Source organism: Pungitius pungitius, chromosome 3 (genome assembly GCF_949316345.1).
Source record: "Pungitius pungitius chromosome 3, fPunPun2.1, whole genome shotgun sequence".
In the NCBI taxonomy this organism is placed as follows: domain Eukaryota; kingdom Metazoa; phylum Chordata; class Actinopteri; order Perciformes; family Gasterosteidae; genus Pungitius; species Pungitius pungitius.
The window spans coordinates 13808802-13835192 of record NC_084902.1 but is presented as its reverse complement, the minus strand read 5'-3'; the positions used below and the strand labels follow the sequence as shown (position 1 = coordinate 13835192).

Below are 26391 nucleotides of genomic sequence, written 5' to 3'. Positions count from 1 at the left end.
TTTCAACAGCACGTATAGTACTGTGGGGGCTTTTATAAGAGGACTCATTTGAGCAGTTGGAGCCGATTAAAAAAATGTCTCAGTGAAGCTAACTCAAATGACATGCAAAAAAACGTTGTTTTTTTCAGAATGCTGAATATTGCATCATCACCCCAATTATGTAGCGACGAATGGGTTTTCATTCCAGGAAAAACAGAAGGTGCTGGGACTTGGGACTGAGCTCTAGTGTTTTCAATCAGTCTTGACTTCAGAGCAGTGCTTTCGGAGATCGTCAGAGCGATAGGAACCTGAGGAATGGCCGTGAGGTGTTGGGGAACAAAGAGGCGTCAGCAAGATATGGGAGACTACTATCAGCCCCCCCAGTCTCAGCCCGCAGATATGAGATAAAGGGTTCCCTCCAGGAAGAAGGCTCGCACACTTGAGCTTTTTCTACCGAGTTGTTGTCACGCAAGCACTAACACAAAGTTCACAATTTTCACAGTCTGTCTGCCAACCAGCCCAACTATTTGAATTTCCTTTTAGGATCAATATAGCAAAAAATAATGCAATTACAAAAAGCTTATCCATATACAGTATATTTCATAAGAGATTGCACAAATACGTAAACATCTGTGTCTAAATCAGATGGAAGCCCTTCCTGCCAAGGAACAAATTCAGTCTTCATTTTCTTGAGGCTTTATCACAATTAAAAAAGAGAAAAGAACAAAGAACTTGTCCCTAAATGCCACAGAGGGATTTAACTAGCAATGCCATTTCATGTGTTGCACCTGGACAGAGAATTTGAAACCATATTGCATTTCATGTAACGTCATCTTACCGTCTTCCATATCGGGGATGATTGTGATTCGAGCCACGGGGAACTCCGAGCCCAGACGACCCCCCATAGGCATGCTGAGGGTGACATTGAAGCTTTCCTCATTTTCGTACAGGGAGTCATCAATGATAACCACCCGGCAGGATTTCTCAACCTCTCCCTTGTCAAAGCGGAGGATGCTGTGATGGTTCTCAGGCCTGGAGATGTAATCAGAGTAGGATAGCACTGTGGTGGGGATGGTGCCTGTGGCCGAAACTGAGTTTCGAGAATGACAGAAAGCAAAGTTAACAATTCTGACTTTGCCACAATATAAAACATTACTCCAAGCCCTAACCCAATTTTCAATAAAAACATTTACATGCGTCACTGAATTACTATTTCAGGAATTTGAATAGAAATTAATCTTTTCATCCCTTGAATTTCCCCAAAAATGTCTTGGTTACCTTGCTCAGTGTAGCAGATGACCATCAACTCCAGACTGACATCTCCACTCCTGCGCACTGGAACAAGCAGCTCACCAATGTCCTCCTCTATGCTGTATGCCTCTGAGGGTATGAACACTGTTGACTCTGTACAAGAGAAACATCCATGCACTTTGGTAAGGTGGCATCACTTCTGTAGTGACCGTTGATGAGGTGGGTGTACTGCTACTAGGTACCATTTATTTCCCTTTATACCCTCCCACTACACTATGTATGATCGTTTTTCAGGCAAATTGAACAAGCTCATTTGAATGTCATGTAAATGAAGAAAAGATAAAGAAAAGGAACCTTCCAAACAGTAAAACACGTGTGACATTGTTTGCATCAGTATCATTTGACACATAGGTTTGCAGCTCTCATTACAGCCTTGCCTCCATCATGTTAAATCAAATGTTAACATCTACTGCTCATCAGCAGCAAATACTACAAACCAGAGTTGGCTTGATGTGCAACAAAGAAAAATGTCAGAGATAACGCAGATTCTGAAAAGAATTGGGAATTGGAATTTAACTTAACTTTAACTTAAAAAATCCCCACAAAAATACGCTTAAATAAAAAATGAGAGTGTTAATTCTGTCTACAAGCAGAGACAAGTCAAACTATTTCTTTTTCTACTCAATAGTTTTACTGGCAGATTTCCATCTCTTTGTCTCCTTGCTCCTCAGAGCTGCATGTGACAACCAGGAATGTAATAAACTTTCAACATTTTAGCCATAAAACAAAAAAGCTAGGACAAAGGCTTCACAGTGAGCCTTGCGTTCACCCACATTAAAGAGGCAAGTCAACCGATTTTCACCTGACTGCCTCTGTGAGGACAGAGCAAGCGATCGCATAGGATGGTGAGGCCACTCTTCCCTTCTTGTTTCAAACAATAAGCTGTTTTCAGCCTGAGCTGCTGTGAGATCATTTATTTTTCAGTTTCATGGTGGCAGCCCCTAGGCTGTTCCATCATTGTGCTCTCAGTCAAAAGCAACGAAAAATCCATTTTTATGAGCCTGCAGAGCTTATTTGACCTTGAGAGGCCATTATACCAAAAAAATCTTTAGAAACCATAAACAGTATAACAATATGATAATATACAGATGGCTGTTGCAAGACACTCTCTGCTGAAGGAAGAAAGAAACCAAAATTCAGAGATGGCAGCTCGTTTGGTTGATTGCCCTCTGGAGTTCTGTGAAACAAAGTTCCAAGTAAACATGCTGATTAGGATACACTGTTGACTACAAATTCATTCTTTTCCCCCAGTGAAGTCCCATGGGATGACAAGGAGCAATATCCATATTCATACTGTGCAGTTGTTTTCTCAACTCTATCCCAGTCAAGCTGTTTTCAGTATCAGCGCTCATCTGTTCCATTCATCTGTTCATTTCAGATGGAAGGCAGGTTATATATTCATATTCCCTTTTGACATTGTTTATCTACACTTTGGAAAGACAGTACTCCCCATAAATAGGCTTTTTACTCGTTAAGTAGCTATTTCCTCAATCAAGATGGATTCAGGATGCTGTTTGTTCCCCTCCGTATTCAGTTTTCATGTGAATTCATTCAGTATTTAAAATGTTTTGTGCTCCTTGGGCAGATGGAGAGAAAAATTCCTTAAAAACACAAATACAGCTGAGGTGACTCTTGGACCTAGATCTGTAAAATACAATACATGAGATGTAGCCTAATTCGATGACTTGTCTATTATTTTGGTTTGCCTGCTTAAAAAAACATCGCCATCTACTCTTTCTTTGTTTTTTTATACTAGTGTATAATGGTGTGCCGGCCATTGAGGCTGCACCCCCTATTCAAAATATGACTGAAATATGAAGTCTACAAAGGATTCATTTCTGTATGACTGTTGAACATATATGCAAAATGATGTCACAGAATTTACTATTAGACACGTGGCATCAAACAATCAACTATATTTAAAAAGGTTCAGCTGTCGATGTAAACTTTCATCATTACTGACCATCTTCAGGGTCCAGGATCTCCACTGTTGCAATCTCAGGGAATTCAAGGGCTGCCATCACCGGCTCAGACAGAACGATTTGGAAGGTCTCTGACACTTCGTACTTGTTATCCGACAGGATCCGCACCTTCCAGGTGGCTGTGGTCTGCCCGGGGTTGAACTGCACTTGTTTTTGAGATCTCCCCCGAAAATCTTTGTCCTTTTGTGCAGTGCCATCCGTTGTGCCTATGCCTAAGAAAGTACGTGGGGAAAAAAATAATGATCATGATAATCAGGCAGCATCTGCTAGCATTAGGCATGTCATGGTATGTAGCACTTTGTTCAGGTTTTACTACCAACAACAATTTCTAAAAATGTTTCATTGCTACCTTTTAATAATGATGTGATGTATGTGCATTCAGATACCTGTGTGACTATGAAACGTCACAGTTCCACAGGGTGTCTCTTTATACAATTAAACAAATATTATTCCAGGAAAATGTCAGGTCCGTCCGAGTTGGTCTACCCCATGCCTCGGTGCAGTTTCTCACCCCCAGCGCTTCTGAAGGCTGCCTGGGAATAAAGCCAATTACTCCTCGTCAGCCTAGTCTCTGCAGCAGCGATTGGAGGCTGACTTGCAATGTCTGACCTTCAGCATGTGAGCTGTTTGATGGGGCCTACGGTCACTATGGCTGGGACACTGGCAGGATTCTTGTTGAGCGGGAGCACTGAAGCTGGTGAAATGTCACACAGTCACTCCTCTGTCTCTGTTAAACGGCCACAAAAGAAGCAGCAGGGGCCTGGCACTAAATAGCAAGAACATAATTGCACACCCCAAGGCAATGCCATAGCCTTGAAATGCTTGAAATTAGCATGAAATAAAAAATAATGTTGTTTATTTGCAACTGAGGAAGGAAGAGAAAAAATGAAATATTGCATAAGGACTAAAGATCTTCAGAAGCGTTTGAGCTTTTAAGAAAATTACCATTCTCTTCTTTGATGAGAAAAATGTGGCCTTTGATATGCAAGTACAGACAGCCTGCACATATGTGGTCAGATAAAATAATCAAGTTCAATGGAGCTTGAAAAATCAGCTGTCTTCAAAGAGCAGCTCAGAGACGACGGAGTAAGATTTGATGATCTGATCTCCAGCAAAACGCCACAGTCCAGATCACAGCAGCCGCTCCAAGGGTTTGCGGCAGGTGGGTTCATTGCACCCTCCAAACTAGTTACACCTGCTCTGTGCGCATTAACCAGTGAAGCAGCAACCCACCAGTGTGCTTCTCTGATCAGTGTTCACTCAGGCAGGGCTGGGCCAGAGGAGATATCCCCAGCCTCCATGGGAAGGTGCTGGCCGGGGATCAGTTCTCATTGTAACACAGAGGCAGATGGATGGCTTCAATTGTCAGGCTGCTTATGGCCCGTAAACATGGTTTGCAGCCTTTGCTCTCCTCAGTTGTGGCAACAGAGGGAAAGGCAGACTCCAAATGATTGCTCAGAGAAAGTAATGAATGCTCTTGTATTTTTGTTTATTTTTATGCTACTGGTGCAGGATATTGCACTGTTTTTATTGGTGCCTCTGTAGGAGGGATGCTGCAGAGATGTTTTTGAAGCTTGTATGAAAAAGCTTGTCTTTTTTCCTCAGGTAACACGTTTCTTACTAAAGGTTATGCGCATTATTTTAGTGTTATGTTGCTTCATTTTGGATTGAAATCAGCTCACACACCAAGGCTGAAACTGCTCTGTTTGTGTTTAGTTGTGTGCTTTCCATCACCAGCACGGAGAGGTGCATCATCATCCTCTCATCCATTATCGTTTCCCTTCATGCTGCCTCAATCGTAAGAAGACTGCACCATGAAAAGCTATGGTTTGGACTTGAAAGCACACGTCATTTTGAATATTTTGAAAATTCAAGGCATGATTTGTCTGAGCCGTGAACACAGAGTGCATTCAAAGTTCAAAACGGCGCTTGTTTAACTTATAATGCAATCATTAATAAAACAGTAGTGATGCTCCAGAAAAACATACACAGGGCGATTATGAGATTGTTTGACCAGGCTCCTCAGGCAAGATACATTTGGTTGATTAATAATAGTTTTTTTGGTCTCAAAACAAAAGATACCTTCAGACATATATTATATTATTATTATCAATCATATTCTCCTGTATATCTCCATGTTATGAGATTATCCGCTTTAAAATGGTTTATTTTTATTATTTTACAGATGTGCAGATATAGTGTGAGGTGTTTAAGGTCAGCAAAATGTCCTTATCACCTTAGAGATGCTTGTCACTCTGACGCCCTGTGGCATACAAAGACACAGATACGCGCATATATATATAACGTTACAGCACCTTGTTATTTTTACTGTGTTAAGAGTCACTGTGTGTTTAGTTCTGGGCAGTACACTTCCTCTACTAACGTTTGGAATGGCGCCTTGTTGTGGACATCAACTTTGGGTGACCTTAATCATGTGCTCATGTGGTCCCTGAGGTATTGTCATGTGTTTTTGTGCGTGATTGGAACGTAAATACTGTGGGAGAGGTCAGGTTAAAGGTCATGACCTTTATTATCTTGAAGGATGTCTAGCTCAGCCTTAGATTTCCTTAAATATATGAGTCTGCATGTAGTTGTGTATGTGGGCTGTTTTGGAAATTGTATTTTTTTCTTTTGTTTGTTTGAACTTAAGCTTTCAGAATACCTGATCAGTAGTTTCAATGGGATTTTGAGGTAAATACTTTCTTAGGCAAGGCAAACACTGAGACGTTTTTAGAGTGGATGCAGGAATAACTTATAACGTGTATACTACAAAATGTGCCCATTTTGTTGGGAGCCACCTACCTTACTGAAAATCATCTAGCACACGTATTGCATTTCTCGGTTCTACCGTTAATTTCTTTCATATTTTTTTCATTTACTACATTTTACATGTACATATGAAATAATACTTTCTTATTCATTCATTTATTATTTTTAAGATCAACATTTTCTAATCAAAATCAAAGGCAGCTTCTACTTACTAACGAATGAAGTCTCTCCCAGGTAGCCCCGACGTTTCAGCACCACTTCCAGGAACTTGACCTCTTCGTCCACCACGTAGTGTTCCTTCTCTAGAGAGATCCAGGCCCAGTTTAAACGGAACTGCTGGTTCTTCAATTTGTTGCCACCTGCAGACAAATACAGTGAATCAAGTAAAATAAGTGGCTTCATATAAGTTGCTGCACAAAAAGAGAAAACAAAAGGTCACCTAATAATAATCTATTATATAAGTGTTTGGGAAAATTAACATTGCGTTTTGTTTCTGAGCTGGCAGAGGAATTTTCATCCCCCCCTATTAGAATAATTTCTTGATCACCCTTAAGACTTGACTTTGATACTCCTTACCAGCAGTTGCTGTAATGTAGGAGGGGTTTCACACCCTCATGCAAAAGATATGGAGTTTGTGTTGTTTAACTACTTCTAATTAAGGTAAAACCAGTCCTGAATCTGAACTTGGTTATGTCATCCTTTCCTCCAGAGGTTAAGAAGGTCATTGGTGCTACCATATGGCCATAAAGACTCAAATCAGATTAACTGACAGTCATCAAAAGTAAAGCAAACACACAGGTTCATGCTTAAACCAACAGAAGCTCTGACATACAGATGACTGAGGCACTAAACATCTGGCATCACTGCAAGTAGTTGAATAAAAGGGCAACTACTGCTAGGAGGCAGCCAGGACATTGTTCAGAGGTTTCAGGGTGTTCCTGTTGTTTATGTAGTGCTCAACTGAGAGTCCCCCCCCCCCCCCCCTGTCGTTATGGTCCGTAAATCGGTTACGTCCAACTGACCGCTCCACTGTGTCCATTTTCTTCCTCCATGGGCACACTGGGACCTATACACATTCACCATGGGTGTTTTATTATGTGTGAGGGCGCATGCATTTACTGCTTTGTGTGTCTGAGTGTGAGTGCATGTGTGAAATGTTCTCTCCACCTGCTCGGTGCGAACGGATCGGCCGATGGGGGGATGCGGGGGAGGGGGAGGGGGGGGGGGGGGTAGTCTTTCAGCCGGTGCAAGCACCACGCGTATGCACGGACATATGCGTGCAAGGAAAAACTAATTTTAATTCCAGACTTCCAGGCGCCGCCCTGATATAATGGGAGGGGAGACACTGCATTTCATGAAATTCTCAAGTTTCCTTATCTCTTGGAAAACAATCACCTGTGAAGCATTGTTTATGAATCACTGACTTGAGAAGAAATTGTTTTAGCACTTCCTTCCTTTACCGTTGCATTCCACTAAATTAGATTTTATTTTGTATGTGACATTTCAGGTTTCAATAGATGGTGTTGTTTGTTGATCTACTCAGCCTTCAACACACTGTGCCCGTGCACAACCCTTTCATCTATTAATCAAATAAATTGTTATTTAGTGCCATGCCAGAATTTGCATCACAAACAGCATGGAAACTAACACGAGATGTAATACAACAGAACCACAAACAAGCAATAACAAAAACACAAAAAGCCACACTACAAAATCTCATTCCAATCTTAAAAGAAACAACTATTGCATATGCAGAGGTTAACTTACTTTATTACCTCAACTACAATTAGAGACGCGCCAAACATGTTTTCCCTTTTCTCATTTATGAAAATGTGTCAACCGATACATGTCACACCTCATATTCATAAGGTATACCCCAGTGTAGGATTAACCCATCCTCTGTGTCCCACATCATATCGTTCTCGCGTAAGACAGGACCCTCTCTATTTGGATTAAAGACAGTTTCATGGTGGCACCCATGCCGTTGAGAAAGAGACCCTCCAAATACGGGGTAATGGAGGTAATGGTAAACAGAGATGGTATTCGCCAATACTCAGGAGCTCAAGATCAAATACATGTAGAGCTGTTAACCGTTAGGATTCATCCCAAGTACCGAATACATTTCAATAATATTTACATGCCACTGAAGAAAAAACCTACACGTCAAGCCAGGCATCAAACAGGCAGCTCGCCTTTTAAACATGAATCACGTTAAGCACCTGTTTCTGTATTCACCAACGGGATGACAGTTGCTATATTAATTATTCATTTCGGATATCCAGCAAGATCTAAGGTGGATACATCCAGCTGCGCGTTCAAATCTCAGAAAAACTAATTTATGCTCACAGATTATATAACATGCAATCACACCATGACATTTGCAGATATCGAGTTTAGGAGGCCTTTAAGTGCGTGCAGAGCTGCAGTGTGACCTTCAGGGAGCAGCTGGGTGGAGGTACTCGTTTCCAGAGGTCCACTTGACTCCTCCAGATTTCTTTCCAATTAAGATAAGCAGGGGTTGGAGTAAGTCTACTTCAAAAGAGGCATCAAGGAAAACGCCAGAGTTAATCTTTAACCAGCACTTAGAGCAGTGAGACAGAATTTAGTGACCACTACCAGTATCTCTAATATTGGGGTCTTTGCACTGCCGTGCAGTTTCATCCAGAAGAGTTCATCGTGAACAGCGGATGCATTGCATAAACTGAAATAGGACATTGATTGGACTGTATTTTACACATTGTTCACGTTCTCATTAAAGCATGAGGTTATAGCAGGAGTCATAAAACTTCCAGTGTGAGTCATCTTAATTCATTCCCTGAGATAATTGACTGCATGCCTGCACTCTGTCTCGCTGGTTTCTAGTGAGCGTTATTGCCCTCGTGGCGAGGAAAAGGGAGCGTAATCTCTGTTGATGTATTATACCCTTTCTTATGGTGACTATGAGTTGTCAATGAAACAAAATGTCTGTACCGTGTACCATGTAGCGTTCATGTAGCTGCACTAGTTCTGTTCACCCACAAACTGGCTGTGTGTTGAGGGAAGGCCTTTCGAGAGTGGCCAAAGAATGTGAGAGACTGGACTGTGCCAACTTAGTACCCCTGTCTCCCCCCAGAATACTTGTTGCAGACAGCCCTTATTTGGTCACCGTGAGGCATTGTGGGGCCAGATGCCCCATGGACCCGCTCGCCTGTTCATTCAACCAGGCAGACAGACAGGCGGCCGTTGGCCCACAAGTTCAGCACCACGGATTAGGCAGGATCAATTGGGACAAGCCTGTGAATCCTGTTCAACAGACACAATACATCTAAAAATACTTAATGATCAAATTCTGCCAATGGACTTTTGCGGGCTAATAGTTTTCATGGTCTGCTATCACTGCGTTTCATTGTAACATTAAATACGTCAAATAAAACTATATGATGAATGTGTACAGGACCAGCCAGGTGCTCACAGTCCAGTGAGGTTTTTCGTTTAGGTTTTTTGCTGGGATTGGAGAAAGAGGCCTTTCAAATAGTATTAAAATGGACCACACAAGAAGAACCTTTTTTTTACCACGTTCGAGAAATCAATACACTTTTAATTTGACTGTTTTCTTATAGAGGGGGAAATTGTAATGATAGTTAAATGCCAAAATCAGTTCTCAGACCCTTATTCAGGCCAATCCACTCATAATAATTACAATTTATCGAAAGCCTAAACCAGTACAGTTTAGAAACAGAGACGAATATAGCATACAGGCGTACTTTTGACTTCTCCAATTAGAAGAGACTGGATATGATAATCCCGTTGAACGAAAGAAAGCACATGGCAGAGCAGAGGGAAAGAGTGCTGTGGTCTAATCACCTTAAGCCCTGTACCAGCAGTAACGAGTTGGCCGTGGCATGAAAGAATTCGTTATGATTTCACAGACCCTAAACCCTTTTCTACAAGCACTGCCTTTCATGGAACTGTTCCACCCCCCCCCCCCCCTCCCCCCCTCCCTTTGGCCACTATGCAGGGTCCATACCGGCAGCTGTCCCCTCCACGTCCGCTCTGGTCCCTGTGAGGCGACATTTGAGGGGCGCGATAGAAAGGCCAAAGGCACTTCTGAACAAAAGTACTGGGTCAGAGAGCCACGCATGGTTTAAGGCGAGTAAAGGCTTTGTTCTCAGCAGGGAAAGTGCTTTCAGATTAACATGTGAACCACAAGGTGATTTAACTCACAGTGCTCAATCCAAATTTGGAATACAATGGATGGAATTACTTTATGTTCATAAACTTTAAATGACCCTATCATAAATTAACATTTCCTTAAAGATTTATAATTAAATATAATAATAAAGAATCATTTTAGAATCGATTAACTGCAGAAATAAGACCTTGACTTATTTTAAATTGGACTGTATTTGTGTTGTTATAATGCCTTGAATGGAATTACAATAGCCTCTGGGAGGCCTTTTGGATCATTCACACTTTAGAGCTGTGGAAAAAAACCTAATCATTCTATTATTTTGACACAACTGCTGAGTAGCCTACATAATGGTGATGGTTGGATGAGCACAGGAGAACAAGAGCGGGTTTTAAAATGTTACAGCGTGAAACAACATTCCTCAGAAGTCATTCAAGGTTAAACATCATATTAGTTTAAGCTTTTATGTTCTTTCCCTGAAGCAACAAAGCTGCTTCAATGTTCCCATAAATGTAAATGTAAAGCATGAGTGACAGGACAACACCCAAAACAATGAGCTTCATGCAGCCCTCACACCTGCCTGTGATTCCAAATTGCATGAGGTTTCTCTGGGAACTGTTCAATAACTTTTCGCTGGGTAACAATGTTTAAGTGTGGAAAAGCATTGACGATTCTCAGAGCACTTGTTTCGGATGGGGCTCTTTTATCTGTGGCCCAGGAGAGAATTGTGTTTGAGGAAAAGCTACCCAATGTGATTGTGGGAAAAGGTTACTCCTGTTCGAGGACTCTACTTTATGCTCTAGCTTCTTCACACGCTGCCACGTATTTCATTTGTCATCTGCCACATAAAACACTCGAGACAACACGCTTATTTGCTGGAATGTTGGAATCTGTAAGGTTGTTGGGGTACATTCAAAATGTTGATAAATGGTGTACATTTGAATATAACAAATCAGAAAAACAACTCAATACATTGCCTTTGGATATTTATCAAGGTCACTATTTATCCTTGTTTAAAAATGACTGGCATCCCATAAAAGCAAACATCCTAGGTTTTTAAGTGTAATCCTATTAGACTCCCGTGGAATTATTGCTGAAAAGGAATCTTTCCAGAAACACTTTAAGGATTAGGAAGCGGTTAACTCTGGATGCACCTCTCTGCAGAACATCTGTTCTGTTTCCAACCAGAGGCACAGGGTGTCCTACCAAGCAGCCAAGGTCAGGACTAATTCCTGATCATGACCACTCAAAAACCGTGTTAGTATTTGGGTTAGGGTATTTGGTTAAGCTATAAAATCATTGCCTCATGATTAACATCAACTCCGTTTGGAATATTTTTTAGGGAAAATCTTTATCTCTTCTTGAAATACATGTGGTGGATCTGGGAAATATGATGATGTAATCGTACTGACTTGCAGAGTGTGAGACCCTTTTTTGTCTGGCCTTGTTCAGCAGAATTCTAATCATTGCACCTAAAACTCTCTCTACAAGGGAGTACATAAATTAATCAACTGACCTTGAGTTTTGCAAAGGAAGTGTTAAAGTCGTTTAAAGGCTTTGCGTATTTTGATTGTGTGGGTGAGGTCAGACAACGAATTCCTTGATTGTCCTTGAACAACATGCCTGTCCGTCAATGCTGATGCAGCCTTGAGTGTCTTAATTAACCACATCTCTAAGCCACACGGTTTGGAGAGCAAAAGCATGAACTCTGAATAGCAGGGAAAACAACCACAAACGGCAGATTTTGCAGCTGCAGAGCTTTCTTCTGGATTTAAAATCAGGAGTTTCTTGCTCATTACCAGTTAATTATGTACAGTGTGAACACCCTGACAGCGATGAGGTCAACGTTGCTGAAGTAACTTCAACTTCGAACTGTCCTGTTATTGAATTCTCGACACATTAGACTTTTTATTTGTATGTCATGTCGTCTGTACTAATGAAAGGTAAATGCATCTGCATAGAAAGATGCGCTCTGTGATGTATATATAATACCTAATGGAACGCTTGTGGTTATCCATTTTCCTAACAAAGTAGTTCTGCAGCGGGCATTTCCATTGATTTGTGGCCTAATATTACTTTGAACGTTAAGTGACACACAAAAAGCTTTAGGGCAATGTTTCACAAACCCTGTGTTGTATAAAAAGTGGTGCACTAACTTCACGAATAATGCCTAAAATAAATTCTTATGACACGCTGAATATCGGGAAACGTAATGTTTATAGACCTGCTCAGGAATTCAGCTGGTAGCTTGAAAACGACGTAAATTGTGATTTAACAAGGGGATACAAAGAGAAGTGTGGAAATGTGAGAGAAAACAAAGCAACGTAAGGTTGTAGGATGAAGGGACTCAACAAAGAGAGGGGGACATGCTTTTTTCTTGACCCTTGAATGCATCGTGTTTGCTCTGCTGTCAGATCGAATAATGGTGGACTGTTTGCTGAAAGCAGCAGTGTGAGGCCATAGAATATAAAAGCCAGTCCCAGTCTCAGGGATTCATGAGCTCCATGCTAATAGAGCTGGGTGTTTGTTGAGGCTGTTCTCGGTTCCTCCTTTGGTTTCACACGTTTCAGCGGCACTTCACAGTTGTTACTTGCAAATCCTTGAACCTAGAAAGGATTTTCCTTAAGGGGGAAAAGTCTTCTAAAAGGTGATACGGTGATCCATTAATGGTGCTATATGACTCTTGGTTCATGACTTCAAGTAGAACTATGCATATCTGCACGTTAAAGATAAGCAGGCAAGTCTGCATTCATTAAAAAAAAATGTCTAAAGATATACTGAACAGAAGATTAGTCTGTGCAGCAAAACAAACCCAGAGTTGTAAAATATGTACGAGAGGATTACTCCCCACTATGCTTGCAAATTTTTGTTAAGCAATTTGTATTGTACAGTATTTCCCTCTACTTGCATGGTCCTTGTACGTGTATGAAAATTCTACATTATGGAAATATAATATTATTGTTGATGCAAACAAAAAACATATTATATGTATATTGGTTGCATCTTACTCATGGTCATCTTTTAATCTAGCAAAAAGTGTTGCGATAACTGTTGCAGCTTCTGCAAAATGACTTGGGGATTTAAGGAGCAACATGCTGTAACGCATGACCGGTGGTATAGACCTGCACCACTGTGGTGGCTGTTTTTTCTTAACATTTACCTGCTAATATGTAACTCCTCACTCCGAGCCCATGTCCTGGGAAACCAAGATAAGCCCAGGCATGGTCTAGTGAGTTTCAGGCAGAAGGACATTCCTATTCTTCGTGGGGGAAGGGTTGATCTCTGGACATTTAGCTGGTTGTTAAACATTTTTAAAGTAGTTTAGATGTTTAAGCAAAAACAAAATATATCTAATTAAATTCAACATTAGCCTATGTTTGCCATAGACTGACGAGAGCCACGGTTGATCTAAAAATAATTTTGGCTGAGGCAGCACAAGGCGCATCTACTGCATTTGAGCACTCAAAAAACACAACACAGGTGGTGTTGAGGGAGTGAAGAGCACATCAGCACATTTGTGTCGTCTCTACAGGCGACAGGAAGCAGCTTGAAGTGTTGCCCCACCAATACTGGGACCAACTATCTTTCATCACTTCTGACTGCTCTTCCCTCCCTTTTCTCAACACGATGGCTTCTCATAGCCTGCCAATCAGGCTCCACTTATGGGGAAAGGCAGGTGGAGGAGGAGGACGAGGAGGAGGTGGCGGTGAGACAGAGCTTGATCCAAACACGGAACGCCCAAAGGATTTCATCAGCTGTATTTTATGAGAGCCGTCTTACTCTCAAGAAACACTCAAACCATGTTCATGGGGAGAATGAAAAATGCAAACCTTCTCAAGAGAGTTTTCTTCAAGCCGTGTAATATTTTGATTTTCCCTCTGCTGTAGACATTTTGTTGGCATACTGAAATGCTGATGATACCAAAATAAGGAGCTTTTTTTTCCTGGCCTCCATCATAGCAGAATAAATCAAAAGAAACAACAGCTTGAAATCAAAGACAAAGCAGTTATCAATTAAACTGTAGTTGATGCCCAGCATTTTAATGTAACATTTTAGTAGGGCCAGCCTCATCTCTGATTAAAGGATCAGGCAGCTGGCCCAGAGATGGATAAATGGTGGTTGATTAGTGTGTGTATGTGTGTGTGTGTGTGAGAAAGTGCATTGAAGGTTTCTGCAAGGGGATGTACCCTGCATTGGGCTTCAATGCTGAGACTTGGACTGAGCTGGAGAGGGTTGTGTTTCTCCAGCTTTAACCCAGCTGCTAGAGGCTTATTGTGCTGCAGGGCTGAGATGGGAGCAGGTCAGGCCCACTGCTGGGATTCTGGGGCCAAAAACACATTATCCAGAGTGATTTCCCAAAACAAAAACTCTGCTACTGTGAAAAGAGAGATGTCACAGTACAACTGTGTCACCGTAGACTCACAATGCTCCTGCGTTTTGTTATCAGTTGGGCAATATCAGACTTAAATTATTACAGGAAAAAATCTACAGGGAGTAAAATGAAACACCATGAAAAAAATTTGTGATTTTAAGTCTGCTTTCAATGTAAATGTGCAGAGATTTGAAATCGGTTTGATTTTGCTAAACATTCCAGTTATTCGTTTCATTTAAGATATTTTGTCCATCTTTTTATGTTGCCAGTGCTAGAAAGCTATAGGATTTGATATACGTATGCCTCAGCTTTTTGGTGTCGATGGGACTTTCCTTGAAACACAAACTTGAATGTGCAAGCTAATGCCACCAAAAGAGGGGTTTTCCACAAACGTATTGCTTGAACAACCCCAGTTCTGCTACACTGATATCCTAAGGCAAGAATGACGACACAAATCATCATTGAGGGAGCAAGCCTGGGCCTGGGCTTTCTATTCTTTTGGGAATTTGCCATTGCTTTGTTAACCTCTGCTTCACACACTGACTTTAGCAGCATATCAAACAAGGTTTCCCTTGCCTGTCTGTTTCCAAAGACAATGAGGGCACATCAGTAGGAAAGGATCTTGTAATTCTTTCTCATGTTTCATCCAATGTTTTTCTCACAATGAATGTTTCATCCACCTCATCAATAAGCCCAGGTTCTTCACCTGTAGTCCCTGCAGCACCCTTCACATATGCTTTTACTTTATGACACATATAAACATTAGAACATATTGCAAAATATGCAAGGCAAACCTGGGAGAAAAGTATTACTCAAAGTCGATGAGAACATAAGGGAACAGTGAGATGCGAAAATCCCTCTCCATCTAAAATGATTAGCCTAAATCCTCTCTGTAATTCAGTTTTTCATCCTCAAATTGAAGCAGCTTTTAGCTAGGAATAGCTAATCTAATCAACTTCCAGATGTTTTATCACAACAATAAAAATACTATACTTAAAATCATATTAGCTGTGGCACAGATGGATTGTGAAGAAAATCACCCTCCCCCCACCCCAAACTCCCTTTAAAACACTGTACTAGATATATCATGTTCTGAATCTTACACCATGCTTCATGCATAAGATTGCACCTTCAGGTCCCAATGACAGAGGAATGTTATAACCCACAAGAAAAGTGTAGGGGAGACCTTTTCATTAATAACAGAACAGAAACTGCAGAACCATCATCTGCACTTCAATGGGAATATTGTGGCACTCACAAAGTCTATATTAACCTCACGACTGCAAGTGAGTGCACATTCCCCTTACTATTGTTGTGCATGCTATGGGGAGAATAATAATCTCTCCTAAACTGGGATTAGATAGGCAGAGAGCAAAGGGAGACAGATTCAAGTATGAACTCAGTGTCACAAGAGATTACACAGCAATAATATTACAGATGGTTGAGTTTTGCACAGATGTTACTGCAGGCCAAAAAGGATTTCTTCGGTCAAGGTACTCACAGACACTCAGCTTTTCTTTTTCATGGGCAGAAATAACAAGACAGCCATGACTTTGACCTTTTCTCTTGTAATTCTGAATGTCTGATTATCATGCTCATCGCACATAGTACTTACTAAACAGATGTCAAAAGGAAACGCAATGAAACTTTGAACGCAGCGGTGGGTTTTGACCTTCAGAAGAAACCGATCTGAGAACCTAACAATCAATAGTATTTTGATGCTTCTTTGTGGCTTAGTGGGAAAAAAAAACGAGATGGCATCGAGTGCCTGGAATGAAAAACAAAAGCCACATCAATGTGTCTGTCAGTAGGCCCACCCCTGATGCTGACTGACTGGCCGGAGGCAGTAAGGGATTCTCCTTCCCCAACAAATGCCTGGGAATGCCACTGCATGTGTGTGCTCATGTTAAGCTCACCTGAATGCACCAGAATTGTCAGGAGACAATTGGAGGACTGGAGCCCACCAAAACACAGCAATTAACTGACTTAAAGCCGGGCGCAGGCCCCTTCCCCAGAACAAATGTGCACAAACATACAGATACCGTTCCAAACAGGACACTTTCTTTAAGTAATTAAAGAGGTTTTTGGCCAACACCTTTGTTCGTGACTCTGCTCTACAGGTGTGATGTTTTTCCAAAACAGGAAATGGACACCCACGAATGAATATGTGTAATTTCCGTCCTCTGTGATTACTCATTCAAAGCTTTGACAAGCTTGACGAATAGTGAGACACACAAGCAGCTCTGTTATAAGCCGTGTTTTCTCCCTTATCAACACCTCAAATACCTGCAAGGGCACAGAGATGTCTGAAATGAAAAAGAAACTGGAGAAGGAAAGAAAAACAACACACCACAAATTACCCATGATTATAACTTTTGCAAAGAATGTGAATAATTGTGTTTTGTGTTTTTGGTAGTAGTTCCAAAGTGTCCAAAGCTATTAAATTTCTTTCTGAATTTTTTGGTGGCCGTGGGAGTTTTCTTACTCCTCTGGTTTCATCTTGGCTTTACTACTCAGGCGAGCTAATTATTGAATGTTAAAATGGTTGAACCGGCCAGTAATCATAGAACCATCCTATTCACAGCACTGGAAAGGACACAAAGTGCATTGAAAGTCCTCTAGGAAACTTCTACTACAACAAACAACTACAACAAAGGTGCAGCAGCAGATCCAAAAGGCCACAAACTGTCAGTCCACTTTACATTTTCAAACAACAAATGCTTCTGTGCCTCAATACTTCAGCCGAAACACCGCCTTTCTTCTGCAATTGCGCTGTAAGGATGGAACAGCTGCCTGATTTGATACTTTAAGTAATAATATCTGTTTCTCCTTTTGATACTTTCATGTTACAGAGTATAGCCAATGCTGTTGCATGGTAATAGAATGTACTAATAAGACTAGCAATAAAAGACAACATGCAAATTACCTACACTAGATGGCAAGCTATAACTAAATGCAATACAACTAAACTAAATGAAAGAACACATCACATCAACCCACCAAGCAACAACAAAAAGCAAGTGAATGGTCTAAATGAGGAGGTGGAAGGATGAGGATTCACTTTATGATGTATAAGAACAGAGCTTAAAAGTAGTAGTGTTTTAGTCACACAGTGAGAATCCTTCTTTTATTGGGAAGCCCATGTTAACCAAAATCATTATTGCATTTTGGGCTCTGGCCTAATTTTCATGTTGTTATATGTGGCAAAAAAACAATCTAGTGTCTTTACGTAATCAAGGTAAGTGGATGAAACAATTAGAAGATAAATAAAACAATTAATTTCCATCATCATTTTATAGAATACACTAATAATATTTCACCACATAAAGTAAAGTATTTTATTGCACTATATAATCACATAGAGCTGTCCCAAACAATGTGTAAGAGTAGGTCAGGTCCGACACAAATTTAAATTTGGGCTTTGAACAGTTCAACCTTGAAATGACACATCAGACAGCAGAAGCATCACTGACAAGAAGAATTCAGCTCCTGGCAGCTCTATCTACAGCAAGAGAGCTGTGAGAGGGGCCTGCACCAAGACTATAACAGACACTATGATCTCAGCTTCAACAGCTAAAACAAACTTTTGGTGAAACTGGAATGATTTTTTTTTTTGATCAAGCCAATTAAATTGTTTTTCATGCATTCTCCAGTGAATTAGCGCCCTGCCCTGTAATTAGTGCAGGTTGTAAGACACATTCATTTTGGATTGACAATGGAGCCAGCACAGATCCTATAACAGTCATTTGGGGATGTGTTTTTTCAAGCAATTTGAAGACCTCCCTGTGTGGACGTGAGGAAATGTCATGGGAATTTTTTTTATAATTGTTTTAAATGGAAAAATGGGATAATCATAGTTGCAGTCCTAGTTTAAATTCTGTCTATCAATATAGTTTATACTGTAAGTACTGTAAACATGGCCTATTCTCTAAAATACATAAATAAATTCAGTTGCCAACAGGAATTTGTAGTCATACAAACACATTCCAGGTTCCTTACACCTGTTCCCAAAAACACCCAGAATCCCACCGAGCAGCTGCAATATGTAAAATAGTATTTCACTTTGAGCAAATAGACAGTTACACTTGGTATATTTCCCAATGAACTTGAAGTAAAAAGGAGAATGTTTTCCACTGCTGAACATAACATAGTGCAGCTGTGTTCCAGTACAACCATTTAATTTCTCCCCAAAGCGACTCTACACAAAGCTGGAGGATCCATCTGGGAATTTAGGGCAGCCACCAGCGCAGCTTAAATCTTATTATCGAATAATCTCATTAAATAAAAATGTTCAGTGACTTCCTCACAAGCTGCCAGGCAGTATATGTTGAATCCTTATGGATGGGTTGTCAAAAAATGCTTTATCAATTTGTTAAGAAACAGGTGCAATTATACTGACAATTCCCGTGTTGTAGAGTGACATTTGAAAGAAATATGATGTCTTGTATGTTTTCATAGTTCAAATTATTTTTGAGGACTGAAGAAATCATAGAAGGGGTCATCGGATGTTTTGATTTGATCTTCATCACATCTAAGGATCTTATATAAGATTGTATGGAATCTAACTGCCATTTCTGGAGGACAAACTTGAAGTGGGGACTCCAGCATGTTCACCTTTTCATTCGGTATCACCCACTGAGTTTTCCCCCTGTCTATTATTTCACTGAAGCCACAGGTTAGATAAGAATCGAGAGATTACAAAATGTATCTGGGGGCCCACTGAGGTGGTTGTGGGAGAATAGGGCCCCTATTAGGAAGGTCCTTTGTGCTCACTCATCACAGCTGAAAGGGCCGCTAGAGGAGACGCTGTCAGGCACGCCGCTTCTGCTAATCGGCAATTTGACGAGCTTGATAACTTATCTACAGTGAGAGGAAGGTCTTCGCTTATTATTCTACTAATTACGAAGTTGCTAAAATCGATCATTCATTTCTGAATAAGGAGACACTAACATGGTTGAAATAATTGGCTATCGTGGGAGGGGTGATGATACTGCACAGATGAATGTTCAGAGAAAAAGTTAATAAGTGCGGAAGCTCTGACATTCAGACTTTTAACGGAACTATCGGTTGAATGGAAATCAACAGAGCATCACATGAACAAAAGTTATCTTCAAATAGATAATATTTTCTTTCCTTCTTGCTCACTGCGTTCTTATTCTATCATTTGCTTATGCTGAAATAGGAACCCATGTGAAGTTATAGCTCTGGAAATTGAACCCATCAGTGCCCACAGCTCTTTTGTTCATCTGCTTCATAAGGCAATATCATGAGACACTTTGTCTTTTCCTTTTGAAAGGAAAAGTCACCCAAAGTTAAACTTGGCATCCTGTATCAAACTAAAAATGTTGAAACTTAAAAGTCAGCATCTTAATGGTGTGCTTCCCAACAGTATTTTTTCAAGGGCGCATATTTAAGCAAAATAACTTACCACTGTCCTCAATCAAGAAATAGAAGATGTCCCTTGTGGCTTTGCCCCTTCTACTCAAAACGTAGCATATGTTCATGTCGTCAATTTCAGCTGTAAAAGAGATACATTTGCATAAACGTCCAATCATAAAAGGTTCATCAGTCATTCCCCTGAACAGGCTGAATATGTCCTTTTTTGTTACCAAAGGTACTACTTGTTAACAACCCCCTCTGAGCTATAAGAACTATAAGAAGCAAGCTAAGGGCGTGAGAAGAAATGTGCCCACTAAATATCATGTCGGGGGGGATCTGGAAGGGTCGACTCCCTGGTTACAGGCCCAGTAAATATAATAGAGCCCTGAATGAAACACAACGTAAGGAATAGTTTGATTGTCGGGACTCCATCAGAGCTGTTTGTCATCCTGATGGTGCCGTGGTAGGCAGGGTTCCTTATAATTGTCTTTATCTGAGTGATTTTATTCTGTTTACTCTCGTGAGAAGTCTTGAAATATTGAACAGGCCTCTGGGGCGATCATCTGGCTGTGTCTCATTAAATAAAAGCCGGGAATGCCCACCTGATATTTAGCATTTACCATGTTTCACCACAACACCCCGCTGATCTGCTTGAAATGTAACTTATGTTTGCAGCCACTGGTCTGCCTTGAGCCTTGAGCTACTACGGCCCTGCCACCGATCATCATGTCGGTAATCCCTTTTCTTTCTGGTAGAAATATGACTCTGGCAATGCACAAATCACCATCAGTTCTCTCCCGAGTGGAAATACATTAGGCACTGTTTGAAGAATTTAATCCTCCAGGGAGATCGGGTCAGCCGCTGGCACACTTCATCTCTGTAAATAGGCAGTCTCTTGAGTGAAAACTCAAAGCTTTTTGTTTTTCAGTAGGGAAGTACATGTAGCAGAGTGAGTGAACGTAAAATGATTTTGAGAGCGGGCTCAAGGCTATAATTATTACTACAGTCTTCGGTGTGAGTTGTGTGAGAAACGCAGCTTCCTTACCTTGTGTGAAGCTGGTGATGGTGGCGTTTCCTTTCCCCAGGTTGATCAGGTAGCCGTGTTCTGGTGCAACGGTAATCCTAAAGGTCACCGAATTCTGAATGCTGTCTCTATCGTTTGCTTTAAGAGTCTTACTGGTGATCACAAAGCCCAGGTGACCATTCTCCAGCAGGCGCAATGTTGGGGCCCCCTTGTTCACCAGAATCTGCGGCACCCCATTGTCCACAGGTAGAACGGTAATTGTCATCATTTGGGGCTTTCGTGTTTCAAATATGGTGTTGGGAAAGATGTAGAAGTCAGTGTGAGTGCCATCGGTGACCGTGAAGGAGAAGCTGTCCTCTGCACTCTCTGTGCCGTCATGCTTGTAGCTGATCATGTTCTCATTCAGGTCCTGCTTCGTGAAGGATGTAACAGGCCGGGTGTTGTTGAAGAGCAGGCGACCATGAACCGGGATTTGAGTGACTGTGAACTTCAGGAGGCGGTCAATGGTGTCTCTGTCTTCCACTGTTAGCTCAAAAGGCGTGATGAGTTTGTTCTCCCCCTCGATTACCACGAGGCCATGTACCGTCACTACGGGCTTTTTGTTGTCCACGTCAGTGATGGAGATGCGGAAAGTGCGGAACACAGGGTTGTAGCCGTCAGTCACTTCAAATTCAAAACTATCCATTTTCACTTCATCATCCGAGGTGTGGATGTAGTAGACCTTGCTGCCAGCCAGCTGGAGCTGTGTGAAGGATGAGATGGGCATCCCAGGTGTGTCTGTACACTCCAGGTGTCCTCTCATGGGAGCTCTGGTGATTGTGAAAACCAAGTGTTCATCTGGGCTGTTGAGGTCGCTGGTGCTGAGCAGGTCTGTTGTCAGAGTGACCCTGCCACCCTCTTTAAGTGATACACCTTTATTGATCACATCGGGAAAAACCATGTCAATGCCACCCACTGTGACATAGAAGTATCTGTCTATCAGTGGATTGATGCCGTCCGTCACATCGAATTTAATGAGGTCTCGAATCCCCTCTTGCCCGTTATGGATGTACATAATTAAACCCTGATCCACTTTGTTCTGCGTGAAGTTCATTCCAACTGTGATATTTTGCAAAGTCCCTGTGGTTGTTGACTTCTGTAGATAGCCCTGGCTGGGCCCATAGCGGATAATATAAGTCAGCAAGTCATCCTCAGAATCCAGATCGGTTGCTTTTAAAACATTGCCGTTTATGACTTTCACGTCACCAATCTCGATTTCAAGGCCGTCGTTGATTGCCATCCTCGGAGTCTCATCGTCCACAGGGATAATCATAACAATCACGGTTTTCTCTACACTGAACTTTCCATCTGTGAGAACAATATCAAAGCTGTCCTCTGTGGTCTCTGAGTCATCATGCTCATACACGATGCTGGAGGCCTCCCTGATCTGGTCCAAGGTGAAGTTAGAGACAGGGATGGTGCCGGTGGTGAGCTGATTGAGAATAAATCCGTGCTTGGGGGGTTTGGAAATAATGAATGTTAGCTGATCCGAGGGGAGATCTACATCAGCGCCGTTCAGAATGGGAGTGTCGATGACTATGTTCATGCCCTCCATAACTACAAACTCTCTCATGTAAATCTCAGGTTTTTCATCATTAGACGGGATTATGGATATAGGGAAAAAGTGCCTTTCAGAGAAATTGATGCCATCAGAGCATCTGAAAGTAAACCTGTCCTCCACTGGCTCGACTCCTTTGTGAATGCTTTGAACATAGTAAATGTGATTCTGTCGGATGTCTTTGATGGTGAAGGCACTAATAGCCGTCCCGGACCTGGATTTCTCTGAGCCCGGGGCAGGAGAGATATTTTCCACATACCCTGACGTTGGCTGTACAATGATTGTACAAAGAAGGTGATCATTGGAGGTGTCTGCATCATCAGCGCTGATATGAAGAATTTGAATGACATTTTTCGCTCCCTCCGCAACAGAGAACAATGGCCCCACGAAGACCTCCGGAGCCTGGCTGTCCAGGGGAAGAATAGTTACATGTACTCTCACGCCTGTGATTCTATTTCCACCTACAGTCCACTCATCGGACATGTCCGTCAAAGTGAGATTGAAAAAGTCCTCCTTTGTGGTCAAGCCTATTTCTCCACTGGTATGAGCGTAGACCACATTGCCGTTAATGATATCAGCTTGTGTGAATGTACCAGATGCTACACCTTTCACCTGAATTTCCCCAAATGATGGTGGGTCCTCAACAATGAAGGTCAAGCGAAGGTCGTCCGTGTCCTCATCTCTTCCCTGAAGGACATTACTTGTGATGGGTGTCGCTTCGTTTTCCAGTACATCTATGTAGGAGCCAATTGTGCCAGCTGGAAGGGCGATAATTGGAGTCTCATCATCGATCGGCTTCACACTGATTTTTATAGTGATCGGGACAATGTGGATGCCATCGCTCACGTCTATTTGTATCAAATCAACTGTTGATTCATCTCCGTTGTGGATGTATGAAATTCTACCACTTCCAATATCCTCTAGGCTGAAAGTGTCTCCTCTTGTGATGTCAGTGAATCTAAACTGGATCCGGCCGTGCAGCGGAGGCTGAGTAATAGTGAAAGATATCTGCTTGCTGTCTGTGTCGGTGTCCGAGGTGTCCAGCTCATTACTCGTAATGACGTGTGTGCCGCGTTCTAACACAGTGAATCCAGAGTTGGTTATTTGAGGTGGTGTGTTGTCCACAGGCTTTAAATAGATCGTGAAATCTCCTTCGATAATATTTCCAGAAATATCCTCCACAGTGTACCGAAACTGCAAAACATGACTGGTAATTCCAAGCTCGAGATCAGGCGGTCTATACGCTATTTTGTGGTGGTTAATTTGCGCCTGAGTGAAAACGGTGACCTCCGTGTTTGGCTTTTCAGTTAAGACCAGAGCCCCCAGTACGACCGGGCTATACTCATCCGTGTCCGTCGGGGGCTGGATGATTGTGTATTTGAGATCCCGATCCTCTGAGTCAAGGTCAGTGTAACGGAGGAATTCCTTTCCAAAGACAGTGAGCTGATACTCGTGCACAGTCATGTGAAGAGTCGTGCCGGGGTAACGTTCGGGTGGGACGTCGTCGACGGGGAGAACTTTGATCGTGAATGAGCTGACACCGGATTGGTTCGGTGGGTCGTTGTCATCTTGAACTCCGAAAAAAAACTGATCCATGACTGTGTCGACGCTGTGAGGCCCGTTGTGCTTGTAAAAAAGTTTTCCATCCGTTATGTCTTGCTGCAGCCATTCGGTCACTACTTTCTCGTACAATTCATCATCTGTATTAAACTTCCATGTCGATGGGTCCTCTGGGGAGTCCGACTGACGTAGCAACACCTGCCCGTTCGTGGAAAACGGGGGCTTTATTGTGAATTTGATGGAAGAATCCTCTGAGTCAATGTCTGCTGCACTGAGCATGAGTGGGGAGATTGGCATCATTTGGTTTTTGAATAAAACAAGGCCGGTGTTGGCATTGATTATGGGAGGCTCGTCGTCCGTTGGCACAACAGTGATGGGAAAAAGAAACTCCACGTCATTTTTACCATCTGTCATTCTGAAAATAATATTATCACTGTACGTGTCACTGCCATCGTGTTGATAAATTACCACTCCAGCATCAAGATCAGCTGGGGTGAAAAATTTCCTCCTCGAGCCCAGAATTGTCAATTCCCCATGCCTCAGCCCATCAATAACAGTGATTTTGACATTATTTAAATTGTCCTCATCACTGATTTCCAGACTCTTTGAACTGGACAGAGGCCTGGACTGACCCTCGTACAGTAACTGGCCAGTATTCCTAGTCACTACAGGGGCCAATGTGTTCATAGGCTTAACGACAATCATGAAGGCAAAAGGTTCTGACACAGCTCCCTCTGTGTCCACAACCTCAAACCCAAGCTGGAAAATCCGCTCAGTGTCTGAATCTACAGCGGGGGGTTTGTAGGCAATTTTCAAATCCTTCAGGTCTCCCTGGTAAAATGAGGTTATTGGCAAATTCCTATCATCTGTGCTCACAATGTAGCCCTCCTCAAAGGACAAGGTAGACGTGATGTTGAACATTAATTCATCGGGATTAGACTCAACATCCTCCGCAGCCAGCATATCCATGGTTATTGCCGTCATCACAAACTGGTCTACTTCCATCATCATCATCGCAACAAAGCTGGGTTTTGGAGCCGTGTTCTCTTCTCCATCTTTAATCCTTACCAAAATTTGGAAGGATTCCTGCTTGAGCAAATTGCTCTCCTTATCATGCAACTCCACAAGCATTGGAATATAATCTCTGTTGGGTGACTTGGATGCAAAAGTGTGCTGATAACGGATGTTCATCTTAATAAATTCATCACAGTCTACCATTGCTCCGAGGCTGTCCTCATCCACAAGTTTGCCATACCTGGGCAGAACACTGTTACTTGAAAGAGAGGTTATCTTGCACTGGTGTGCACTTTTATCATAGGTGAATTCTAAAATTCTTCCATCGATGGGGCTACTTGTTCCGAGCATTTTCTCCACTGGGAGGGGTATATTTTTGGTTACAACTTCCAGCTGTGTGAAAATGACTTCCACCTCCATCATAAAAGGAATTATAATGGTGTCCGTTTGGGTGTCATACCTGAGTTGTAATTTCACTCTGTCCCTCGGAGGGCTCCTGGAGCCAAAGTGCGAATACTTAACATTGGGGCCAAATTCACACGGAAACTTTTTCGGAAACAGGTGTCCAGGCCTTTGAGACAGGGGATCATTATCCAGGACCGTTATACTGCATGCATCGCCGGGCCAAACTTGGATGACCAAATCGTTCAAGGGATCAATGAAGACTGATCTCCCAAAAGGCACGCGGATCCCGTTATTGGCAACCAATATCGTGTCCTCCGACGGCTCGGACCTCAAGGAGTATGATAATCCATCGCTGCCAAACACCTGCGCAACTGCATTACCTGTGAGAATGACTGCGAGCAGAACAAAAGCGGCGGCGGTCCTGTGCAAATGCGGGGGAATAATCCAAGCCATTTGTAGTGTGGAACCGCGACGGAGACACGTTGAACTTTGCGCATGCACCGTTATGAACTAAAGTACGGCGGTTAAAGTTGCAAGAATATACATTCGGAATTGGATAAAATCACGCATCCATGCGCACTGAGGTGCACCATTCTCTCGCACCGGCCGTACACTGATAACATAAAGTTCACAGCTTTGCTGGAGTATGGAGAGTCACGCCCTCCTCTCTGCCGATTGGTTAATGTCTCCGCTGGAATGCGTTTGTCACATTTTAAATGGACGTGGTTTGTGTCATTCGGGCCGGACAAAACCACGACGCGTAACGCTGGATATTAGACCAACAGAATAAAAGAATAACGGGATGTTTTGGTTGTTCATGGCTCGATTTGA

At 42.1% G+C, this 26391-nt stretch overlaps 1 protein-coding gene across 1 annotated transcript in view; it reads right to left on the bottom strand.

The window, feature by feature from the left end:
• Window positions 1-26184, bottom strand: part of frem2b (FRAS1 related extracellular matrix 2b) — a 44987-nt gene extending 18803 nt beyond the window's left edge. The window contains exons 1-6 of the mRNA XM_037469218.2: window positions 21006-26184; window positions 20010-20099; window positions 6254-6400; window positions 3254-3484; window positions 1258-1383; window positions 818-1069 (exon numbers count right to left, since the gene is read on the bottom strand). Of these exons, the coding sequence (XP_037325115.2) occupies window positions 818-1069; window positions 1258-1383; window positions 3254-3484; window positions 6254-6400; window positions 20010-20099; window positions 21006-26013 (5854 nt within the window). The 5' untranslated portion in view covers window positions 26014-26184. The remainder of the gene's footprint in view (window positions 1-817; window positions 1070-1257; window positions 1384-3253; window positions 3485-6253; window positions 6401-20009; window positions 20100-21005) is intronic.
• Between the last annotated feature and the right edge of the window lie 207 nt (window positions 26185-26391).